The sequence below is a fragment of the Condylura cristata genome, unplaced genomic scaffold (assembly GCF_000260355.1).
Source record: "Condylura cristata isolate star-nosed mole 26May11 unplaced genomic scaffold, ConCri1.0 scaffold00001, whole genome shotgun sequence".
NCBI classification, from domain to species: Eukaryota; Metazoa; Chordata; class Mammalia; order Eulipotyphla; family Talpidae; genus Condylura; species Condylura cristata.
The window spans coordinates 30,122,908-30,143,608 of record NW_004567102.1 but is presented as its reverse complement, the minus strand read 5'-3'; the positions used below and the strand labels follow the sequence as shown (position 1 = coordinate 30,143,608).

Here is a 20,701-nt window from a genome sequence, read left to right as displayed (position 1 = left end):
ATAGGGCCTCAAAGTTATGAAGGAAGACAACTGTAGGCTAGAGCTATTTATGTTGAAGAGTCAAAAATAACCATTATGTCAGCTTTTGACTTACTTCACTGAAGTGGCAAAATTTGAAAGGCCAGAGGTCATCTGACAAAAATAATAACGTAAAAGCATTGGTTGCAAAAGTATTCCCCCATATATGGCGGAGGATACAGGTGTCTAATGTGGTGATACACTCAAATCATAGAGGCTTTCCAAAACATCAAATTCATGATATTTTTTATTAACCCAAAATGTTTCTGGGGAAATTTTGAAATATAATGAAAAACAAAATTTAAGATACAAATTAAATTACTTACCAATTGCAAAGACATGAGGTGGCATTGTCCCAAGAGATTTTCCTTGGTATGATTTTATTGTTTCTGAAGAATATATTTTAGGTATGTCAAAGTAAGGGTTTACTGCGATCAGAATGTTGGCGACATATGTCTAAATCAAAAGCATGAACATAAAAATTCCCAATTACTATTTACATTTTAAAACCAAGAAAGGCTCATGGGAGAAAGAATATAAAGCAAAATCTTCAATTTGCTAAATAACTAGGACTCCCAGATCTAAATTTTCTCAGATCGTTATGGTATCCATATTTCTCTAACTCAAGAAATATTTACATCTCATAGGCATCTCATATTCAGCATGTCTAAATCAAAATAATCTCTCTTGACCCCATTTTGCCTCACAGAAAACATTTTTCTTCCCTGTTTTCCTAGGTTTACAGTATCACCACCAAGTCATCACAAAAAGAAAGCTGAGTCAACTTTTATCACAATTACCTTTCTTCTGATGACTCCACTTGTGAAATCACTCTCATTCTATTCCCGTAACCCAAGTTTTTCGTCATCTGTATTCTTCATCTAGACCACTTTATTCATGCTGCTACTAAAGAGTACCTATCACCATCACTGTAGGCCAAGAGTTCATTAGCTCTGTGGCACCACTTGGCCCCAGATTTTTGCAAAACATATGGTAAACACTGCCTAGAATATAGATGGCAAAATATTTAGTGACCAACTAAAGATTGCTTTATATATGGAATGTAAATGTCACTTCAAAAGACCAGAAAAAATGCACCAGTGGGATTTATAAAATTCTTTGTGGACAGAGATCTGTGGTTAAGCAATTCGTTGTCGTCTGCTGTTCAAACCAGGCCATGCCGGACCATATTTGTCTTTTTCTGCTTCTAGCTATGGAAGGGAAATTATGCAGAAACTTTAAATTCTCACTCTGCTAATCCCAAAATTCAGAAAATACTCCCAAAAATGTTTTCTGGAATGAATGAGGTAAAAAAATTAATGATTTCAGATAGTGATCATTATAACAGGAAAAGCAGAAGTCAAGTAGCAAAGACTTTAGCAAACAATGCAAATGTTAAACATGAGTTAGTTATTCTGGGGGAAAATAGTGACAACTAAGTTTGGTGAGAAATATAAAAACATTAAACTCTGACTCCAAATTACTTCTGACTCTTATACATAATATAATATTGAGTATAAGTATATATTGCTGCTTTTGTAATGGCTATTCAAAGTATGACTGCTAAAAACATGTACCAATTATGGCTTAAGTTAACATTGAAAGAATTGTTTCTCCAAATAGAAGCTGACAATGCCAGTCACTAACAGAGGTCATCTGACCAACTGAAAATCAATCTTAGGAAAAGAAGAATCAAAATGGCTGGAAGTTTAAAAAAAAAAAACAAAATCAATTCACCAGAATGATATACATATTATACATAAGAAATGAATTGAAAATTTTACAAATAAACCATTTTTACTAACAATCATGCAAGTTAGCAAAGATTTGTAGACTTTAACATTAAAACCAATGTGAAAAAAAAATTTTTTTAAGTAAAAATATTCATGTAAACCATCACTCATTAATGGTGACAGTCAGTAAGTGTAGTAGCATTGCAGCAGGGAAGAATTAAAAAAACAATGAAAATCCTGTGGGCTTTAAGTATAATCATGTCAAATAAAAATAAAACATAGTATCTTAGTTTTTTCAAAATAAGATCATTCTGTGAATATAATTTAAAAACTTCCAAATTTTGGGAGATACTAAGACATTTAAAATTTGCTCAAAAAATAAGATTGTTCCACCATCACTAGGTGATGGACGATACACAAAGAAAAAGAAGCAGTACAAGAACAAACAAAGCAATGGTTATCAGAAGGATAGTGGGAAGTGGAGTGAGTAAACTGTGAATATGGGTCAGCAGAAATTACACTTTTGATGATAATCATCATATAGTGTACCCATGGATGCTGATGGCTAAGAATGCACACCTGAAACCTACATATGTCATAAACCAATGTTAGTGCAATAAAATCTTAATTAAATAAAGGAAAACAGGGGGCCTATAGGGGGTCTCCCTAGTAGCCTACAGACTACCACACTATGGCCTGATTTCAATCCCCAGCCAGGGAACTGACCCACAGAGGGCACAGCAGACCTTTTCTGTCTTGTTGGCTATCTCCCTTAGCAGTGTATTTCAGTAGAACCACATGGTCTGTTCTCTACTTATGTCTCTGGTGAATCCTCTCATACCCCACATCCTTTACCTATGCCCCAGTTCTTCTATGTAATAAAAAAAATTTTTTTTGAAAAGGAAAAAACAGTAGCTAGAGTTCTACTTGAAAAATAATGTGTCTTGGTGGTATCTAATTCAACATTTATTGATTAGTACAAAGAATTTGATTTAACAAATAAACTTTAAAAATGTGTTATACTGGCCCTCCCTGGTGGCGCAGCGGGTTAAAGCACAGCACTGAGAATTTAAAGCCGCTTCCGCATGAGTTCGATCCCCGCCTGCCCCGGAGGTGACCACATGGCGTGGCAGACCTCTCCTGACCCGCCCGCTGCTCCCCTCAGCAGTGTACTTTGTTGATCTGCCTGTTCTGTTTCCCACTCTGTCTCTGGTGAAGCCTCTCACCGCCCCTGAGCCTCTGGCCTGTACCCCAGTTCTGTATGAATAAATAAATAAATCTTTAAAAAAAAAAAAAATGTGTTATACTTTCATGCAATATTTTAACAGCATTTAGTATACATTATATGTTCATTAAGTGAGTTTTACTTCTAAAATTTCTGGTGAGAATAGTTATATTTCAACCTAGATATATTCCTTATTTAGTTGACTTTTTAAAAGAAAAGCAAAGACAATAGAATACATAATAACCAAAAGATGGCACATAAACTCTTTTGGAAAAGATTAACTTAGTCCTATTTTCCAGCTGTCATTACTTGGACAGATGGCAAAGACTAAAGCTAATTTAGTCAGCAATAAATAAGTACAATTAGGCAAATTGATAGTGATATAAAAGATTAAAACTGTCATTCGATCTAGGAAGTGTCAAAGAAACCATGTGTCTTCTTTATTCAAAAATAATGAAGAGTCAGAGTCCCATCTTTATAGTGGGAGAACTACAGTAGGGCAATTTATCTCCAGACATCAAAGAAATCTACAAGTAGGTCATAGTAGATAAAACCTCACACATGCCCACTAAATTATCATCATTTAAACATACTAGTTGAATGTCTACCTGAATTACTTGCATAGCACTGTTTATATTAAAAGCATTCTTTTTTATTGTTTAATATTCTAGATTTTTAAGGTAAGGCATCTATTTAGAGTATATTGAAATGTGTGACTATTTAGGTTCTATTAGGTTTAGAGCAGCACTTTATCGTACTTGATAATTCCTCCAGTCCTATACCCTATACTAATTTATAATTTTTTATCTAAGTATTTAATTTCAATTTATGTATTTATTGAAATAAGTTTAATTTATAGATAACTATATATGTGTCTTTATATATAAATGTGTATACACACACATATAAAAAATGCTACCTTCAACTTTTATACAACAATGGGGAAAATTCAACATCCACAAACATATACCAAAAAACATGAAATCAAAATAGAAAAGTGTTTTTTTCCTAAAATAATCAAATTGAACATTTTTAAGTCTGAAAGATATTAGGTGTTGCTCTGAACTTATTACTTCATTCCACAAATATTATTAAATAACTACTATGTACTATGCCCTGAGTTTTCAGCAATAAATTAGTGGGGGGAAAATCCTCATCCTTATAGAATACACACTGGTCAGCAGGCTCAGACAAGTATGATTTCTTGTTGGACTATTTCAAAATTGACAAATTTAACAATAGCATGTACAATATGTAAGCCCACAAAGCCCTAAAGCACAGTAAAATACTTACATAAATTCTGTCTTTACTGTATCGGACTTTGACATTATGGAGGAGAGTGGCCTCATTTAAATACATAAGTGAACCTGAAACATAAAAGTTTATAAATCCTTAGCTTTCCAAAGAAAAAAGTAAAATGCAATATTATCTTAACCTAACACTTTGATCCAAGCTAAAATTCACCTGTTAATTTGTAATTACATGTAAATCCCACATGCCAGTTAAAATATATCCATTTATATGTATATTAAAGTGCTTTTCTGAATTTCCAACTGTTACGTACATCTAGGGTGGACCAGACAAGTATACACAATAAAGGTTACTTAAACAGCTGAGTATAATTCAAATGGAAAGAATATGCTACATATATAGGGCTGGTTTTGATACATTTTTGACAAAACAAAGTGCTGACACTAGTCCAGTGTGACACTCAGTATTTCACAGAAAAGGACAAAGAATAAAATTTTAGAATAGGAAGGGAATATTCAGTCAGTGCCTTATAACTTGTATGACAAAATAAAGAGTGTTAGAGAAACTATATGTGCCCTAATCACAATATGCAGCTAATTATGGCAGAATCCAGGTTTAATCATTTTTCATATGTTGAGCACAATAGAATATACCATACATTTTACTGGCATAATCTATTCTCCCAGCCCTCCAATCAACTGAGCTCATCTCTACTTTTCCAATGACTCTGTTTCCATTACTAGCAAGACTGTTTTTCCAGTCATCTCGACTGCAAACCATAGTCAATGGTAGGATCATTTTCTCTCCCCACCCTTTTTCTAAGCCAGGACACATCATCATACCATATGAGAAAGTACAGCACTGACACTGGGTAGGCACTCAGATATAATGTGAATCAATGAATTGCCTTTCCTTTCTTTCCATTTCTACTACTCTAAACCTAGTTTAGGTCTCACTATCTCTTTTGTAACTACAATAGCTTTTTATTATCGATTGATTTAATCTCTCTCTTCTCCAATCCAAACTGCTCAACAATTGATATAACTAGAGTCCTGAGTCTCCTCCTCAGTACCACAGTTTACATTCAAGTCTGTTCGTCAAGATTTTGTAAAACCTGCATTCCACTGACCTTTTCATATAATTTTCAATAATTTCCTTCAAAAATGGTATGATTTGCAGGCAGACTATCAAACCCAAATACTATCACAACTTGGCCACTTCCTCCAGGGGTCAAAAACCTACCTATTATTTACTGTTCAAAGGTTTCACCTAATGATAACTCTCATTTTCACTACCCCAACACCACTACACCTACTTTCTTCTTTATACTTTCTCTACAGTACTTAGCAGAGACTGACAGTGTTATGATTAAAAAATTATATGCCTGGTTACATCTCAGAATCATTTTTAAGGAGTCGTCCCCAGAAGCAAAAAAAAAAACACATGAGGAGGATAAACAGCTGGGACAGCCTCAAATTCAAAAGCTTCTGAACACCAAAGGAGATGATAACCAAAAAAGAGAGATAACTCACAGACTGGGAGAAAATATTTACATTTTACATTTCATCCACCTGATAAGGGATTGATATCAAAGATTTACAAAGAGCTTATGCTAGTCAAAAACAAAGCAAACCACCCTGTCAAAAAATGGACAGAAGAGCTAAAAAGACACTTCTCTAGAGAAGAAATGCAAATGGCCAACAGGCCCATATGAAAAAAATGTTCAACATCACTTATAATCAGGGAAATGCCAATCAAAACCACAAAGAGATGCCACCTCACACCAATAAAAATGGCTCATATTTTAAAAACTGGCACAACAAATGCTGGTGCAAATGTGAAGAAAAAGAACTCTTTTTACAGTGCTAGTAGGAATGCAAACTGGTCCAACCACTATGAAATGTCATGTGGAGGTCCTTCAAATTACTAAAAAATAACCTACCATATGACCCAGAGGACACAAAAACAATAATTCAAAAGGAAACCTGCACTCCTGTGTTTACAGCACTATTTATAACAGCTAACATATGGAAATAACCCAAATGTCCCAAAACAATTGATCTGATCAAGAAGATGTGGCATATATACAAAATGGAGTATTATTTGGCAATCAAAAAGATAAACCCTGCTATTCACAGAAACGTGGATGGAGCTAGTGGAAAAAAAAAAAATTAAAATACTAGATGATGTCATGCATATGAGGAATATATGGGAGCTGAACAAGGGTCAAAAAAAAAAAGGTCAAAACTTGCAAGTAAACTATAGACCTGAGGCATACAGCACAGTGGAGTCAAAACAGGAGGGGAGAATACAAGGACTATGGTGGTGGTTCGTGAATGATGTGGTGGTGGGACTACACCTGAGAGGAGAAGTCAAATACTGTACAAAAATGAACAATAGTGTAAGAAAATAAATTTTAATCAACAACAACAAAAAAATTGTATATCTAGTGTTTGCTACTGAATCCAGATCCTTGAGGGCAGGACCTTACCTGACTCATTTGTTGATTTGTTGATTTGTTCACTCATCGAAGTTCACAGGCCTACACTGCATGTATGTAATACACAATTCAACACCTAACTAATTCTGTCAAACAATATTCTCTTTCTCTGCCTATCTCAACAAGACTGTCCATGTTTCACACTTAAGACAATGCAGCCAGTTCATTTCTCAAGGACATATCCCTCAGTGTTCCCTAATTCCACTTAATGCAGAACAAAAAGAGTCACAGTGATGGAGATTCCTAACAGTGGTTGGCAGCTTTCCTAAAATGGTGGAAAGATATGGAGGGGGTCAGCAACATAGGTGTGTCTCGTTTGGGGTTTTGGTCTCCTATAATTTCTACGTAATACCTGCTCTTATTCCACTCTTGTCTTCTAGGAGCCTGATCTACATGTTGCCTTTTCTTATCAAGACCACAATGCTGAAACACTCCCCCTTCTCCCACATCCCTCTGAACTACTGGTTGAGTGATATTCTCTCTGCTTCTACTAACAATTCCTATTCCCACAATTCAGATTCCCCTGGAAAAACAAACAAACAAACAAGCTCTCATTTCTTTACCTTCTTCCATATTGCTTTTAGACTTCTCAAGGACATCTGTTAATTTAACCAAATAAATACCTATCTGGTGAAATATCTGCCAAAGATAATAAGAATTTGGACAGGAATCTTCCTCTGAAATCATGCTACTCAGGCTATTCCATTTTCATGAAGACATAGAAAGGGAAAGACAGAGGAAAATATGCACTACCTTCACTGTACCACAATGGGAAATGGTAACTCCCAATTGACTACACATCTCTAAAGGTATGGTGCAGGATGTTCACAGTTTCAGAAATAACTTCCTGCCCCACCTAATTCAGCTTCTACTTCCCTCTCCTAATAGCCAGCCCCAAGACACCTTTGCTTAGTTATTTATGTACCATCCTTTCTGTGAACTGTTCACTTTTTATGCCTTAATTTTCATATATTTTAACTATATTCAATATTAAAACCATTTTAAAACAAATTTAAATATATAGCATAACAAAAAATAAACTATTTCTTTATGTATCCACTAAACAGTATATTTTGGTTTAATAAACATATATCAAACATACCTAAGGTTTCTAATGAAGAGTGGATATAAATGAACAACTAAATCTAGATATCTAAGAAGTTATCTGAGATTTGAACCCTACTTATTATTCATTACAGTTCTGACTGGCTAAAAGAAAAAAGGAACACACAAGAAGTTCAACATAGAAGCTCAACTCAATAGCTGTATTGTTGTAAAAGTGATTTCATCACTAAAAGAGACTAAATCAGCAAACTTTGGGGGTTTTATAATCTGTACTTTATCTCAGCTTCTAGTCATGACAGAAAATTACTTTATGATATATAAGTAACAGCAGCCTAAAATCAGTATGAAAAAAGTTATTTTAATTACTGACTTCACATACCTGAATTATTTTCCTATTTCTAGTATTAATACTAGAGTCAGGTAAAAAAGGCAATAGTAATCTCCACATTTGAAACCTTTCTGATACTTGCATAGAAAACTTAGAGCTATAAATAGCTAATAAATTGTGCAATTTTAGGGCACTATCAAATTGCAACTCTTGTCTCTCCTTAATAGACATCAAGTTTTAATGATCATGTTATATCATGATACAGAGAACAGGAAAGGATTTCAGATTATGCATGACAGACCCTGAAAAATAATGCTAAAGATAAATTTGACAGAGAACAGTGGTACTGGGTCAAGCCTTAAATCTAAGTGCTAAACTCACTTAAAAACTCTAAGTGCTAAAATCACTTAAGCAATACAACCAACATTCCAAGCCCAATAACTAATGTGCATTAACATGTGGTTTCAGGAAAGGGACTTCTGGTAGGCCATGCTACCATGTGACAAGTATAAATTAACATCTGTACAATTAACACTGCTGTTTGTCTGGCAAGAGGCAACAAATCCACACTACAGCTGGAAAAAATGAAAAGTTGGACAAGTGCTTCAGATGAAATAACCAGAGAGAGAACATTTAAAATATTTTAAAAAGTGATTAAAATACTCAAAATCATTTATTTTAGCTATATGAAGCTATATAAACAAAACAAATGGAATATATGAAAAGGATTAATTCCTAGAATGTTTCCACAGGAAAGACGTTTTTCCCTTATCTTGGATATAATTTCATTCCTTTCTGTCTTGTTGGAGAGATTGCTGTTTAAAAAAAAAAGAAAGAAAGAAAAGAAAGAAAAAAATTTCCCATCAGATAAATCCTCCAGCAATTTTGGAAAGAAAGGGAGTGCCACATAATTCTTCTCAATCTCTTTCTGGACACAATTCTTAAATCTGCCAATATAATTACTACTTAAGCTTGAAAAAAATAACAAATGGCCTATTCACTGGGAAAGATTTTTTTCACCAAGTAAACTAAAATAGTTGCACTTTACTTTTCTGAAATCAAATGTTCAATTAATACATACTATACATTATTATTTTAATGGGTGCTTCCCCCAAACAGTGATAATAATGTCTTCTCTCACTTCAATTTCCAAATTATTAAACCACAAACACTACTATAAAAATCACCTGATTCTAGATGAGGTTAAAAATAACTCAACATATGGCCCTCCCTGGTGGCACAGCGGGTTAAAGCACAGCACTAAGAAGCTAAAATCACTTCCGCATGAGTTCGATAAATCACTTCCGCATGAGTTCGATCCCTGCCTGACCCCGAGGTGACCACATGGCGTGGGAGACCTCTCCTGACCCTCCCCCTGCTCCCCTCAGCAGCGTACTTCATAGATCTGCCTGTTCTGCTCCCCACTCTGTCTCTAGTGAATCCTCTCACCCTCCACATCTCTGGCTTGTACCCCAGTTCTATATGAATAAATAAATAAATCTTTAGAAAATAAATAAATAACTCAACACAACAAAAATAACACACTCCATGAAAAATATGGCGGTTATGAGAGAAAAGAGGAGGTGCAGAAGAAATGGATAGGGAGGACAATTTTATCGTGTGAATGACACCAGAATTGTCTTTTTGCAAAACTTCCCTTAGTTGGTAAGAATGATCTTTTTTCTGATACTTACAATTATCTTCCACATCTTTTTTACTATCCTCTTCCGCAGGAAACACTTGGTTTATGAGAGCCAAAAATGTCTAACAGACAAAACAAAAACTCATTAGAGGCTTATAAATAGTAAGAAAAATAAAGGACCTTAATTAGTTGCATACATAAGTGCAACAATATGCTCTTCGTTAAAATGTAAGATCGTATAATTTAACGAGCCACTAACCCAAAAACAAGGTAATAATTTTACCCAAATATACCATTCACTATTACATGAACATGAAACCAAAATGGGTGTAAATAAAAACTGCACTGTGTTCTAACCTAGAAAAGACGAAACAAAAAATGTTCACAGAGGTAGATGCTACTTAGCCTTTTTGAACAATAAAAAGTTTAATGTTTGCATGTAGCAATTTTGTTTTAAAAAAGGAAAAAAAATTAACATTCAGTAACCATAGCAACAGAAAAGACTGTATTATATATTTAATGCTATTGCTTGAATATAACACATTAAACATAAATTCCTGTACAGAAATATGTCAGAATTATAAACAGCATCCAAGACTTTTTGATTCACAAAACTGTAGGTACCCATGAATACATCTGTACTTATTATATCACTTAAAGACTGTGGGAGAAATTTTAGAATTAAGATAGTATCTTGTAAGCGAGAAGATATGATCTCACATTACATCCACAGAGAATTAAATTTTACCCATGCCATTCTAACAATTATCTGTAAGTTTATGTTCTTTAAACAATTACAATTACTTTTAGCTGAAGTTTCCATCCATATCGAATAAAACCCTAGAGGAAATTTGTTTGGTTGTATTAAAATAATATTTGTTGGTCTATGCAAAGGTATAGAAGAAAGTAACTGCTATAATTTATAGATTAAAACTCAGGCTGCTAGAACTACTTCAATTCAAAGTCATACACAATTGGGAACGATGTTATGCCTTAAAAACTCTGGAAGTTAGCTATCTGAAACCTTGTGCATATGTCCATAATGTCATAAATGTGGAAATGTTTAGAAAATAAATGATAAAATCTAAACAAATCCAAAATGTGCATTGGTATGTTACTGGTAATGTAAATAAAACACAATTTATAATAACTGTTGGAAATACAATTAGTAAATAACTGTTATTGTCAGAGACCTATGTGCCACACATTTGTGGTTATATTGGTAAGGACTCCCCAGAATTCAGGAGTGAATTCCCTGTAACAGACATATGAAATAAAAACACCCCAAAAGGTAAAAACAATATGAAGGAGTGAGGGGAGATGGGAGTTGGGAGAAATGGAGGACAAAGAGTTCCTACAATGGCAAGATAAAGAGCAATATGAAAAAGTGAGTAGTGAATCCTAAGATCTTTTCCTCCCTCTTCCTTTGTCCCCTAAATTATCACCAACCTTCATCTTTCCCCCTTTACCACATACTCAATGAGAAAATCTGCTTCATTTAAAGCAAGTGTTTTTCTCCCAGTAGGTAGAGGCTTTTATTCTCCAAAAGACTACATAACAAAGCACGCTAATTGCTCCACATTAAATCTACTACATGTCAAACACAATACATGAAACTCCAAGGACAAAACAGTCCCTGCAATTGAGATTACAGACTAGAATATGTAAGAGAAAAATATCCAAAATATAACCAAGTGTCTCTAATAAAGGAGTACAGGAGGCCAAAAATTTATACTACCCTCAAAGGAAGAAATAATCAATAAATTCCACTGACGGAGGAGAAAGGAAAGGAAATATTGCGCATCTGTGGGGAAAACTTAATAAAGAAGGTGAGCTCAGTTGTGTCTTGACAGAGAGGTATTTGCTAAGCCAAGTGCCATCCAGGCCAAAGGACAGCTGTGAGCAAGGATACAGAGCCCTAACACCACCTGGCTCATGGGAGGGCTTGATAAACACTGTGGAAGGGGAAGATGGAACAGAAAGGCCATTAGAATAAGCATATACCAAGAGTATGCGGAGGTCACTGTCCATGGACAAAAGATGAGACTTGCAAAGTAAACAGGGAAAAGAATAAGTAGACACATTTAGGGCTTTAGCATAAAGGCCAGTCTGCTGAAAATATAGAAACTGAAACCATTTATTTTAGAGGTTTAAGACAGATATTTTTAATTGCATTATTTTTATTGAGGTAATGTTTACACACACTTATCAACATTTTTAAGAGGATAAAAGATATCAAAAAAATCCATATAAATGCTAAGACTTTCATTTATGAATATGTACACGTATAGTACTTGTTAACATGTAAAATTTATTTCTCAATATATGTGTTTAAGAAATGCACACACACATATACATATATACCTAAAGCAATGTGAAATCTCTCTCTTACGATGGCCACAATCCCAAATTTTTAAGTTATTGCTGTCGTCAAGACAGGTTTCCATCACAGCTATTTATTCTATGCTCTTTGTTCCTACTATATCAGCACATAGATCTACTTGGCTCATCCATCATTATACGCATTTAATTCCTTACTATTTAAAAATGTTGGTCTCCAGACCATGAATTATTTAGGGAAAAAACATATAGATCATTCACTATGACACTTTACAATTTATAAAGACCCCACACAGAAAGGGGGTCAAGTTAAGATTAAAAGCAATTCCTGAGAATCTGTATTTCTCAAAAACAAGGTTTTTGTGGGAGAAAAAAAAAGTCAGACTTTAGTTTATAGAATTATCTACAGATCCACATGAAGATACTATTCAGCAATCAAAAAAATTAACTTCATGCCATTCACAGTACCATGGATGGAGCTAGAAGGGACTATGCTCAGTGAAATAAGGTCAAAAGGAAAAATAAAAATATCAGATGGTGTCACTCATAGGAGAGATATAGGAAAACCAAACAAGGGGTACAAAAATAAAACAAAACTTGCAAGCAAACTGTAGATCTAGATATACAGCAGGGAGGGAGAGTGGTCAACAGGGGAGGGGCAAGCACAAGTTTTCACAGGTGATGAGGTGGTTATTACTGCAAAAATAACAATGTAAGGAGGAACAAATAATCAACAGAGGGGCCTCTTCTGTGATGGCACAGAAGTTAAAGACAGCACTATTAAGCTACTGCCAGCCATTGAGGCATGAATTTGATCCCCAGCCAGGGAGTTGACCCACATGGCACAGCAGACTTCTGTCTCACCTGCTGCTCCCCTCAGCAGTGTATTTCAATAGATCTGCTTGTTCTGCTCCCCACTCTGTCTCTGGTGAATCCTCTCAGTCCCCACACATCTGGTCCCCACACCAGTTCTTTTATGCATAAATAAATTGAATCCTTTTTAAAAAGTTATCTACAGAACCATAAATTTTTATGTCTTCACAATTTAAAGTGTCGTCACTGGTTCTTTGTGTGTACTTGATTAATATTAGTAAAGCATAGAAGAAAGCACAACATAATATTTAAAACCTGAAAAAGCTTCTACCCATAAAAGAAGTTTCTTCTATGCTTGAACTAAATTATTGTGTCACCTATCGATGTAACAGAATTATGTAAAAATATACCTAGAAATATGTTTTTCACTTCATTTAGCCCTTTTGAATTACTAACACTTATATAATGTTAAACAAAAATGAAAAAGACTTTGAATTCAGAGCATGTCACTCAAAATACACTACTTTGTTGTATTACTTTGAGTTAAAGGCACTGAGAAACAGCAGGTATAAGAACTGCTCTGAAGTTCTTTTTTATTCCTAAAAATAATGAAAAAGACTCCCAGGTGAAATGTGGCTTCCCTGTATCAGGAAGAAGCAAGACAGCAATCATTACCAGAGAAAGGGAATGAGATGGAGAGAAATATGTACAAACAGACCTTGTTAAAACTAATCCTGGCCCTCCCTGGTGGCGCAGCGGGTTAAAGCACAGCACTGAGAATCTAAAGCCGCTTCCGCATGAGTTCGATTCCCGCCTGCCCCGGAGGTGACCACATGGCGTGGCAGACCTCTCCTGACCCGCCCGCTGCTCCCCTCAGCAGTGTACTTCCTCGATCTGCCTGTTCTGCTCCCCGCTCTGTCTCTGGTGAGGCTTCTCGCCACCCCTGAGCCTCTGGCCTGTACCCCAGTTCTGTATGCACAAATAAATAAATCTTTAAAAAAAAAAAAAAAAAAACTAATCCTATCTTCCTAAACTAATTCTCTATAATTTACTGCCCCTAGTCCAGACTCTTTGGTTTTATCAATTATTCACAAATATATTGCGAATAAAAGGCATAAAAATGGTTCTGTTCCCATTGCACTTTGAATCATCCTTCTCCTGTGAGGGCTTTCACATATATGCAAAAATTTCAAGGGGCATATGATTTTCTATCGTGAAACTGTAGTATGTCAGTTTAATTCTTAGATACAGAGACAAGGAAAATTTTCCTCTCCAAATTCAAATACATAAAAATAACTAAGCATTTTTTTTCATATTTTAACATACATCATTGTAAGTACAGATAGGTATTTGTTAATAAAAGGAAAAACTAGAATTGCTTTGTCTTTTATTTTCTGAGGGTTCCTTTAATTGGCCTCCTCTAACATGGCACATTATATATTATGCATTTAGGTTCCTGGGTTGTTTACAGTAACAGAATAGTTTTCTCTGTGAAAAGACCTCATGAGAGATTCGCCTTGTTTTTCTAAGGTTCCCAGAAGGATGGCAGTCATATGGCATTAGTTAACCATGTATCAGCAGAGTATAAATTATTCATGAACATTCGGAGTCTAAAGTAAACAGAAATGACCTCAACAAATTTAATTTAGTCACAAGACCTGTTTAAGAAGAGTATTTATTAAACTGTAAATTGTGAAGATTTCACACAAAAACCAACTTTCATAATCCCCATAAAGACTGAAAAAACTCCAGCTCATTTTTCCCCTAAAATCCAGTTTATAAAACTACCTATGTAGACCTGGCACAAAAGGAAATAGAAACCTGTGTACAATGTTAATGTATGACTTAATGCTTTAAAAAAAAAACCACCAGCATAAGAAAAAAACTGAAAGATTTAAGACTTAAGTATCTTCACTTAACAGAAATATATTTACTCCAATGCCAGGCTAATAAACTTAAAACCCCAGGCTTTTTTATAAAGAATTTTATAGAAACACACAAAAAGCAAAATTTGATAACTAATTCCATTCACTATTCATGTTTTCACTTTTTAACATGTTGAGTGTGGGTCTACCAGACTTAGGCGGCCTATTTGGCCACCATTTTTGTTACCTTCAGTTCTGCATTCCTATGTAAGGTCAAACTGCCTGGTCAATCAGGCATAGGAGCTAAGACTTACAAGGTGCCTATCAAATCAACCAAGAGCAGAAAGCTTGATCACCCTGGGAAGGATATGAGTCACAAGGTATGACCAAGAGCACCCAGGCCATGGACTGATGCTTACTAAGGGACCCCAGAAGCTGATCAGTGGAACACCTTGTTGATAAGATTAGAACCATGGCAGAGGATCTGGGGTATAGTTTCGATTACAACACTTGGTCATCAGCCAGATAAGAATTATCTGGTCAGCAGACTCAATTGCCCCTGAAGCCCCAGATGATAAAAAAACATTTTCAGTTTTAGCCATCTTTTTCACCCATCTTTGTAACTGATGCTATATGATTATTCAAAGAATAAAAAGGCCAGGATCTTGCCTTTTCAGCAGCAAAAGAAGCCTGCTCCACGACTCCCATTAATCAGTATAGCCGACGCAACAGTCAAATATCACAAACATATGAATAACTTCAGGAAAAGAAATAAAGATGTTATTATGTATTTATAGTTTATCATATAGTTACTTCCTCTTAAGAATGTGATCATGAAAGGCTCCCTAAATTTCAGTCTCTTTTTACCATAAGACATCATTTTCTCCCTTAGGACATATACTTTCGATTTAACCAAATTACTTAGCAAAGAATTAAGATTTCATTTACCAGAAAACTACTTTTTCCCTAAACTGTGTTACAGATGTCTATTTCATTAAGAAAAGGAGATACCAATAAAACAAAAGCAAATTTTGAAATCTGAGAAACTCACCTTGCCTTTTTGGTTCAATGGTTCAATTGTTAAGCTGTCAGGGCCAATATCCACAATATTGCCCATCTGAAATCCATCTGTAGGGTGAGGAGCCCAAACAGGCTTTCCATCTTCCATTTTTGAAGGGAGCTATCCAGTATCACCTGTTTCAAAGGAATAAATAAAGTAACATGAATAACTTTGGAAATTAAAAAAAAGGTTGACATATTTTGTAAAGTTGACATGTAAACAGCACAACTCACAGAAACACATCTACTTCTGCCGCAGGTGATCAGCACTCTCCTCCTCTCTTGCTGATTCCTGCCCACCATTATCCACCTTTGGATATGGACAAAGCACACATTCTTCTACCCTTCCTACAGCAGTCACTACAGTATAGTAAGACTAGAGCAGCACAGAAATAGAAATGCTTACTTGTTATCCCAGTGTTAAATTGGAACACCACTTCCTTTCAATAACTAAAGTATTATGAGTTGCACAGTTTGTCATTTTAGATGTGGAGGGTTAAAATGAGAAAGGTGAGGCATTACTTCTTTGGGAATACTGTCCCTGACAATCTGAGTCCACAGAGCTGCCTCACCTATGCACTCCCTACACTAATCCTCACAGCATTGCTCAATATAGTTGTTTTTATTGTTTTCTCGATTTTTACTGATATAAAACTTACATATAGTGAAATTTATAAATCCTAAATAAACAAGTTGATGAACTTATATAAATGTCTATACCAATTTAACATTCCAATCAGTATAGATTCCATCACCCCAGAAAGTTCACTCAGGCCTCCCTCTTGTCAACCCCTATCCCTCAAAAGCATCCTCTCATTAGTTTTTGCCTATTCTTCAACTTTATATATAAGAAGACTAGTATATGGATACTTTTGTATCCAGTTTCTTTCATTCAGCAAAATGGCTTTGCTATTCACCCATTCTGTTGTTTACTCTGCCCACTAAAAGATTTCAGACCACCACAGTTTACCTGCCTTCCTACTGATGAATACAAGGACTGTTTCCAGCTTTTGCTTACTGTGAATTCTAATCTATTTCTTCAAGTATTCCCCTAAAGTTTATTTCATATTGGGAATTTTCATATTTAACACTTATTATTATGCTATTTAGAGTATCCAAGTGTTCATGACATGTAAAAAATCTGATTTTAATGAGCTTGGATGTTATGAGACTAACAATGAATCAGTAAGTGAGTGGTTAGTGGTTTCCAGATGTTCTAGTTTCAGCATCTCAATGGGAACTTATTTTTCACTACTCATTTATACTGAAAGAATTGATATACGTACATCATTTCTTGTACAGCTTTCTCAAAACTGGGATTCCTCATCTGGAATGCCTCAGGTCTAGCCTCTCATAAAAGTCAAAGATGTTTGGCAAACAATTTAATCAAAAAGCCACTAACCATTGTCATATTTACAAAGGCTTTTTGGTAATGACTTCAATGCCACAACTACATGATGGGATTTGCTTTACCCATCCAACAAATGCTATTAAGCTTAAATATAATCCAAGCTAAGAAATTAAATGAGGATTCTTCATTGAAGTAGCAGCAAATGCTATTAGGATTAAGTATAATCTGAGTTAAGACATTAAATGAGGATTCTCCATTGAAATAAATCACTTACATCACCACACCTACATCCATACACTTTCCCTAGATAATTATAGCCAGTCCCAGTGGCTTCAAATATCATTATAAGTGTGTGATACCCAAATTCATTTCTCCAGTCCAAAGCACCTCTCAGTTCCCAGTATGTACTTGCCTCCTAGATACTGGGCCATGAATATATCTAATAGATGTGACATTGCTGGTACTGTGCCCTACCACAATAGCCTGTTCTTTCTCTTACCAGTAAAGGCACCACCAACATTCAGTTCAGATCAAACCTGTAGTCATCCTCAATTCCCCAACTTTTCCCCAAATCTCTATCACTCCCAACTAATCTTTTTACCTCAAATGATTATTTCAAATCTACCCACTTCTTTGCATTTTCTCTGCCATTCAAATTAAAACCAACAGAGCTTTTTACTGAAGGACTTCAGAACTACTTAGTATCACTGTTCTTATTCTTGCTAGTCTGCACAGAAAATCAGAAACCTTATTGAAAGGACTAGTCTTCTCAGTGTCCTCAAGGTACAACACAGAGGTGGCCACTCAATATTCACTGAAAAAATGGTAAACTGTTCACGCAGATTGAGAAGAATAAAAGGTGATGGTAGACTAGAAAGTGTGGAAAGTTCTTAAAACCCAGGTAAAAAAAGGGCCCTCCCTGCAGGCACAACGGGATAAAGAGCAGAACTATGAAGCTATCCACAGCATGAGTTCTATCCCTGCCCAGGGAGGTGGCACACATGACACAGCAGACTTCTCCTATCTTACCTACTGCTCCAGTCAGTAGCGTCTTTCAGTTAATCTGCCTGTTCTGGTCCCCCCTCTATCTGTGGTGAACCCTCTCACTCCACTCCCACACATCTGTCCTACACTCCAGCTCTTGTATGCATAAATAAATAAAAATAAATATATTAAAAAATAAAAGAACACCTGCATTAGAAAGTAAGCTCTGGGCCCTCCCTGGTAGTGCAACCAGTAAGGATGCAGCACTGCAAGCTAGCTGCAGCTGCTTCAGTAAGAGTTCCATCCCTGGCCCAGAGGTGACTCACATGGGGCGGCAGACCTCTCCTGACAGGCCTGCTGCTCCCCTCAGCAGTGTACTTCATCGATCTGCCTGTTCTGCTCCCTACTCTGTCTCTGATGAATCCTCTCACCACCCCTGCACCTCTAGCTTGTATTCCAATTCTGGGTATATAAATAAAAAAAAATTTAATTTAAATTTAAAAAAAAGTAAGCTCCACTACTGTATAACTAACTCTTAGCTGTTTACTTTATCACCCTAACCATTATCTTGAACCTTATGCATATACAACTGCTACAAGAATTAAGTGACATAAAACTGAGATCACCTACATAACAACACCCAAGAGAGGCCATCACATTTCTACCTCATGTCCCTTGTTTTGAATCACCAGTAAATTGCAACAAAAATGGTCTTGTGGTAGTTCTACATACTAAGGAAAATTACAAACAGCCATGAGGGGTCATTTAAGAATAATTACATTATCTAGCTGGGAGGCAAGAGGAAATCTGGAAGAAAAAAAAAAAAATCATGGCAAAGCAAAACCCCCAAAATCAACAAAAGTTGAAATATTAGCCTGAATGATTTAAATTATTTCCCACTTTCAACTATCTGCTCTAACGTCCCAGTTATGATAATAGATTCAAAGACACACAACTAATGCTGCTATTTCATCACACACACACACACCCAAATGTACAATAAAGGGATTCTTTTAAAAGACATCAGTCCAGAAGACAAGATGAACTGAAAAGGATACAATGGCAACAACATTCTGGAAGTGGGGATGCAAATGGCTGATACAGCAAACTGAGAGAGATCTCAATCCTGAGTTAGGAATGAGAAAACATGAATAGTAACTAAAATTAGACTACTAAATCTCAAAAGATATAAGAAGTAAGATACTTCGCAAACCAAGGGTAAAATGAAGGAGTCTAAAGTAAGGAATAATAGGTAAAGTTGATTGAGAGAGATTTCTAACACCAATCACTGATCTATTCCTTGTTGCTATGCAAACATCTACCCAAATTACATTACTATGTAATTTGAAGGAGAAGTTGAAAAGGGATAGTCTCTGGATAAGAGAAAAGAAACAAGTATGATGAATGATGTTTTTCTGGAATGAGAAATGCCAGAACAATTACGATGCATATACAAAACCTTCCCCATGCTCATAAAAGCTCTCTCATTAACCAAACCTGAGTTAGGCTCTTCTGGCACTGCTCCTTGACGAAGCCTCAAGGAGGCTTACATGTCTGCATTGTTCGGCACAGGTCAGTTTTAGCAAGAATCATGCTAAGTTAGGTTAGAGAAATCCCCCCACCTGATCTGATCATGTTCTTGATCCCCTCTACCCTTGATTTATAAATCCATGATTTGCTTTAAAAAAAAATAATGTCATTAAGTCACCTTAGCAAAAATCTCCTACCCTTACTGTTTCCTCTTTGTAATTTTGCATCTAGTGAGTCCCTCACTCTACTCACTGGTTATCAGTCCCCAACTGTCTTTGCTGTATTCAAAACTGAGCCTAATCTCTCTCCCCTATTGTAATACCCATCAATATAAAATGAATGTATGTCTACTGTGGAATGAACTATATGTCCCCTAAGGTTTGTATGCTCAATGTGACTGAACTTAGACACAGAGCTTTAAAGAGATAGTTAAAGTTCAATGTGGCCATAATGGTGGGTCTTACACAACTGGATTGGCAGTTCCCTAAAAAGAGGAAAAGTGGACCTTCCCCTGGTTGGAGAGGTTGGTGTGCAGTGGAGGTGGCCACTTCAGTGTGAGTTTGATCCCCGGCCCCAGAGGTGACACACATGACACAGCAGATCTCTCCTGATCTGCCTGCTGCTTCCATCGACAATGTACTTCTCATTGATTTACCTGTTCTGTTCCCCACTCTGTCCCTGGTGAATTCTCTCATGGCCCCTGCACATCTGGCCTGTATCCCAGTTCTGTATGCATAAATAAATAAATAAAATCCTTAAAAGAAAAAAAAAAGGAGGAAGAGCACATGCACATAGTGAGGAAATGCCATGTGAGCAGAGTAAGGTAGCAGTCATCTAAAAGAAAAGAACGGAAATCCTTACCAGAACTCAACTACAGAAATCCTTACCAGAACTCAACTACACTGGCACCCTGATCTTGAACTTTCAGCCTTGAACTGTCAGAAAGTTGTTTTCTTGCTTAAGCCAAACAACCTATGGTATTCTGCTAGGATAGCCA

The 20,701-nt window shown here is 35.8% G+C and overlaps 1 protein-coding gene across 1 annotated transcript in view; it reads right to left on the bottom strand.

Annotated features, from left to right (window-relative positions):
* MYO6 (myosin VI) overlaps positions 1-20,701 on the bottom strand; it is a 114,994-nt gene that overhangs the window by 58,844 nt on the left and 35,449 nt on the right. The window contains exons 2-5 of the mRNA XM_004673635.2: positions 15,832-15,974; positions 9,815-9,884; positions 4,270-4,343; positions 345-474 (exon numbers count right to left, since the gene is read on the bottom strand). Coding sequence (XP_004673692.1) covers positions 345-474; positions 4,270-4,343; positions 9,815-9,884; positions 15,832-15,948 — 391 coding nt within the window. The 5' untranslated portion in view covers positions 15,949-15,974. The remainder of the gene's footprint in view (positions 1-344; positions 475-4,269; positions 4,344-9,814; positions 9,885-15,831; positions 15,975-20,701) is intronic.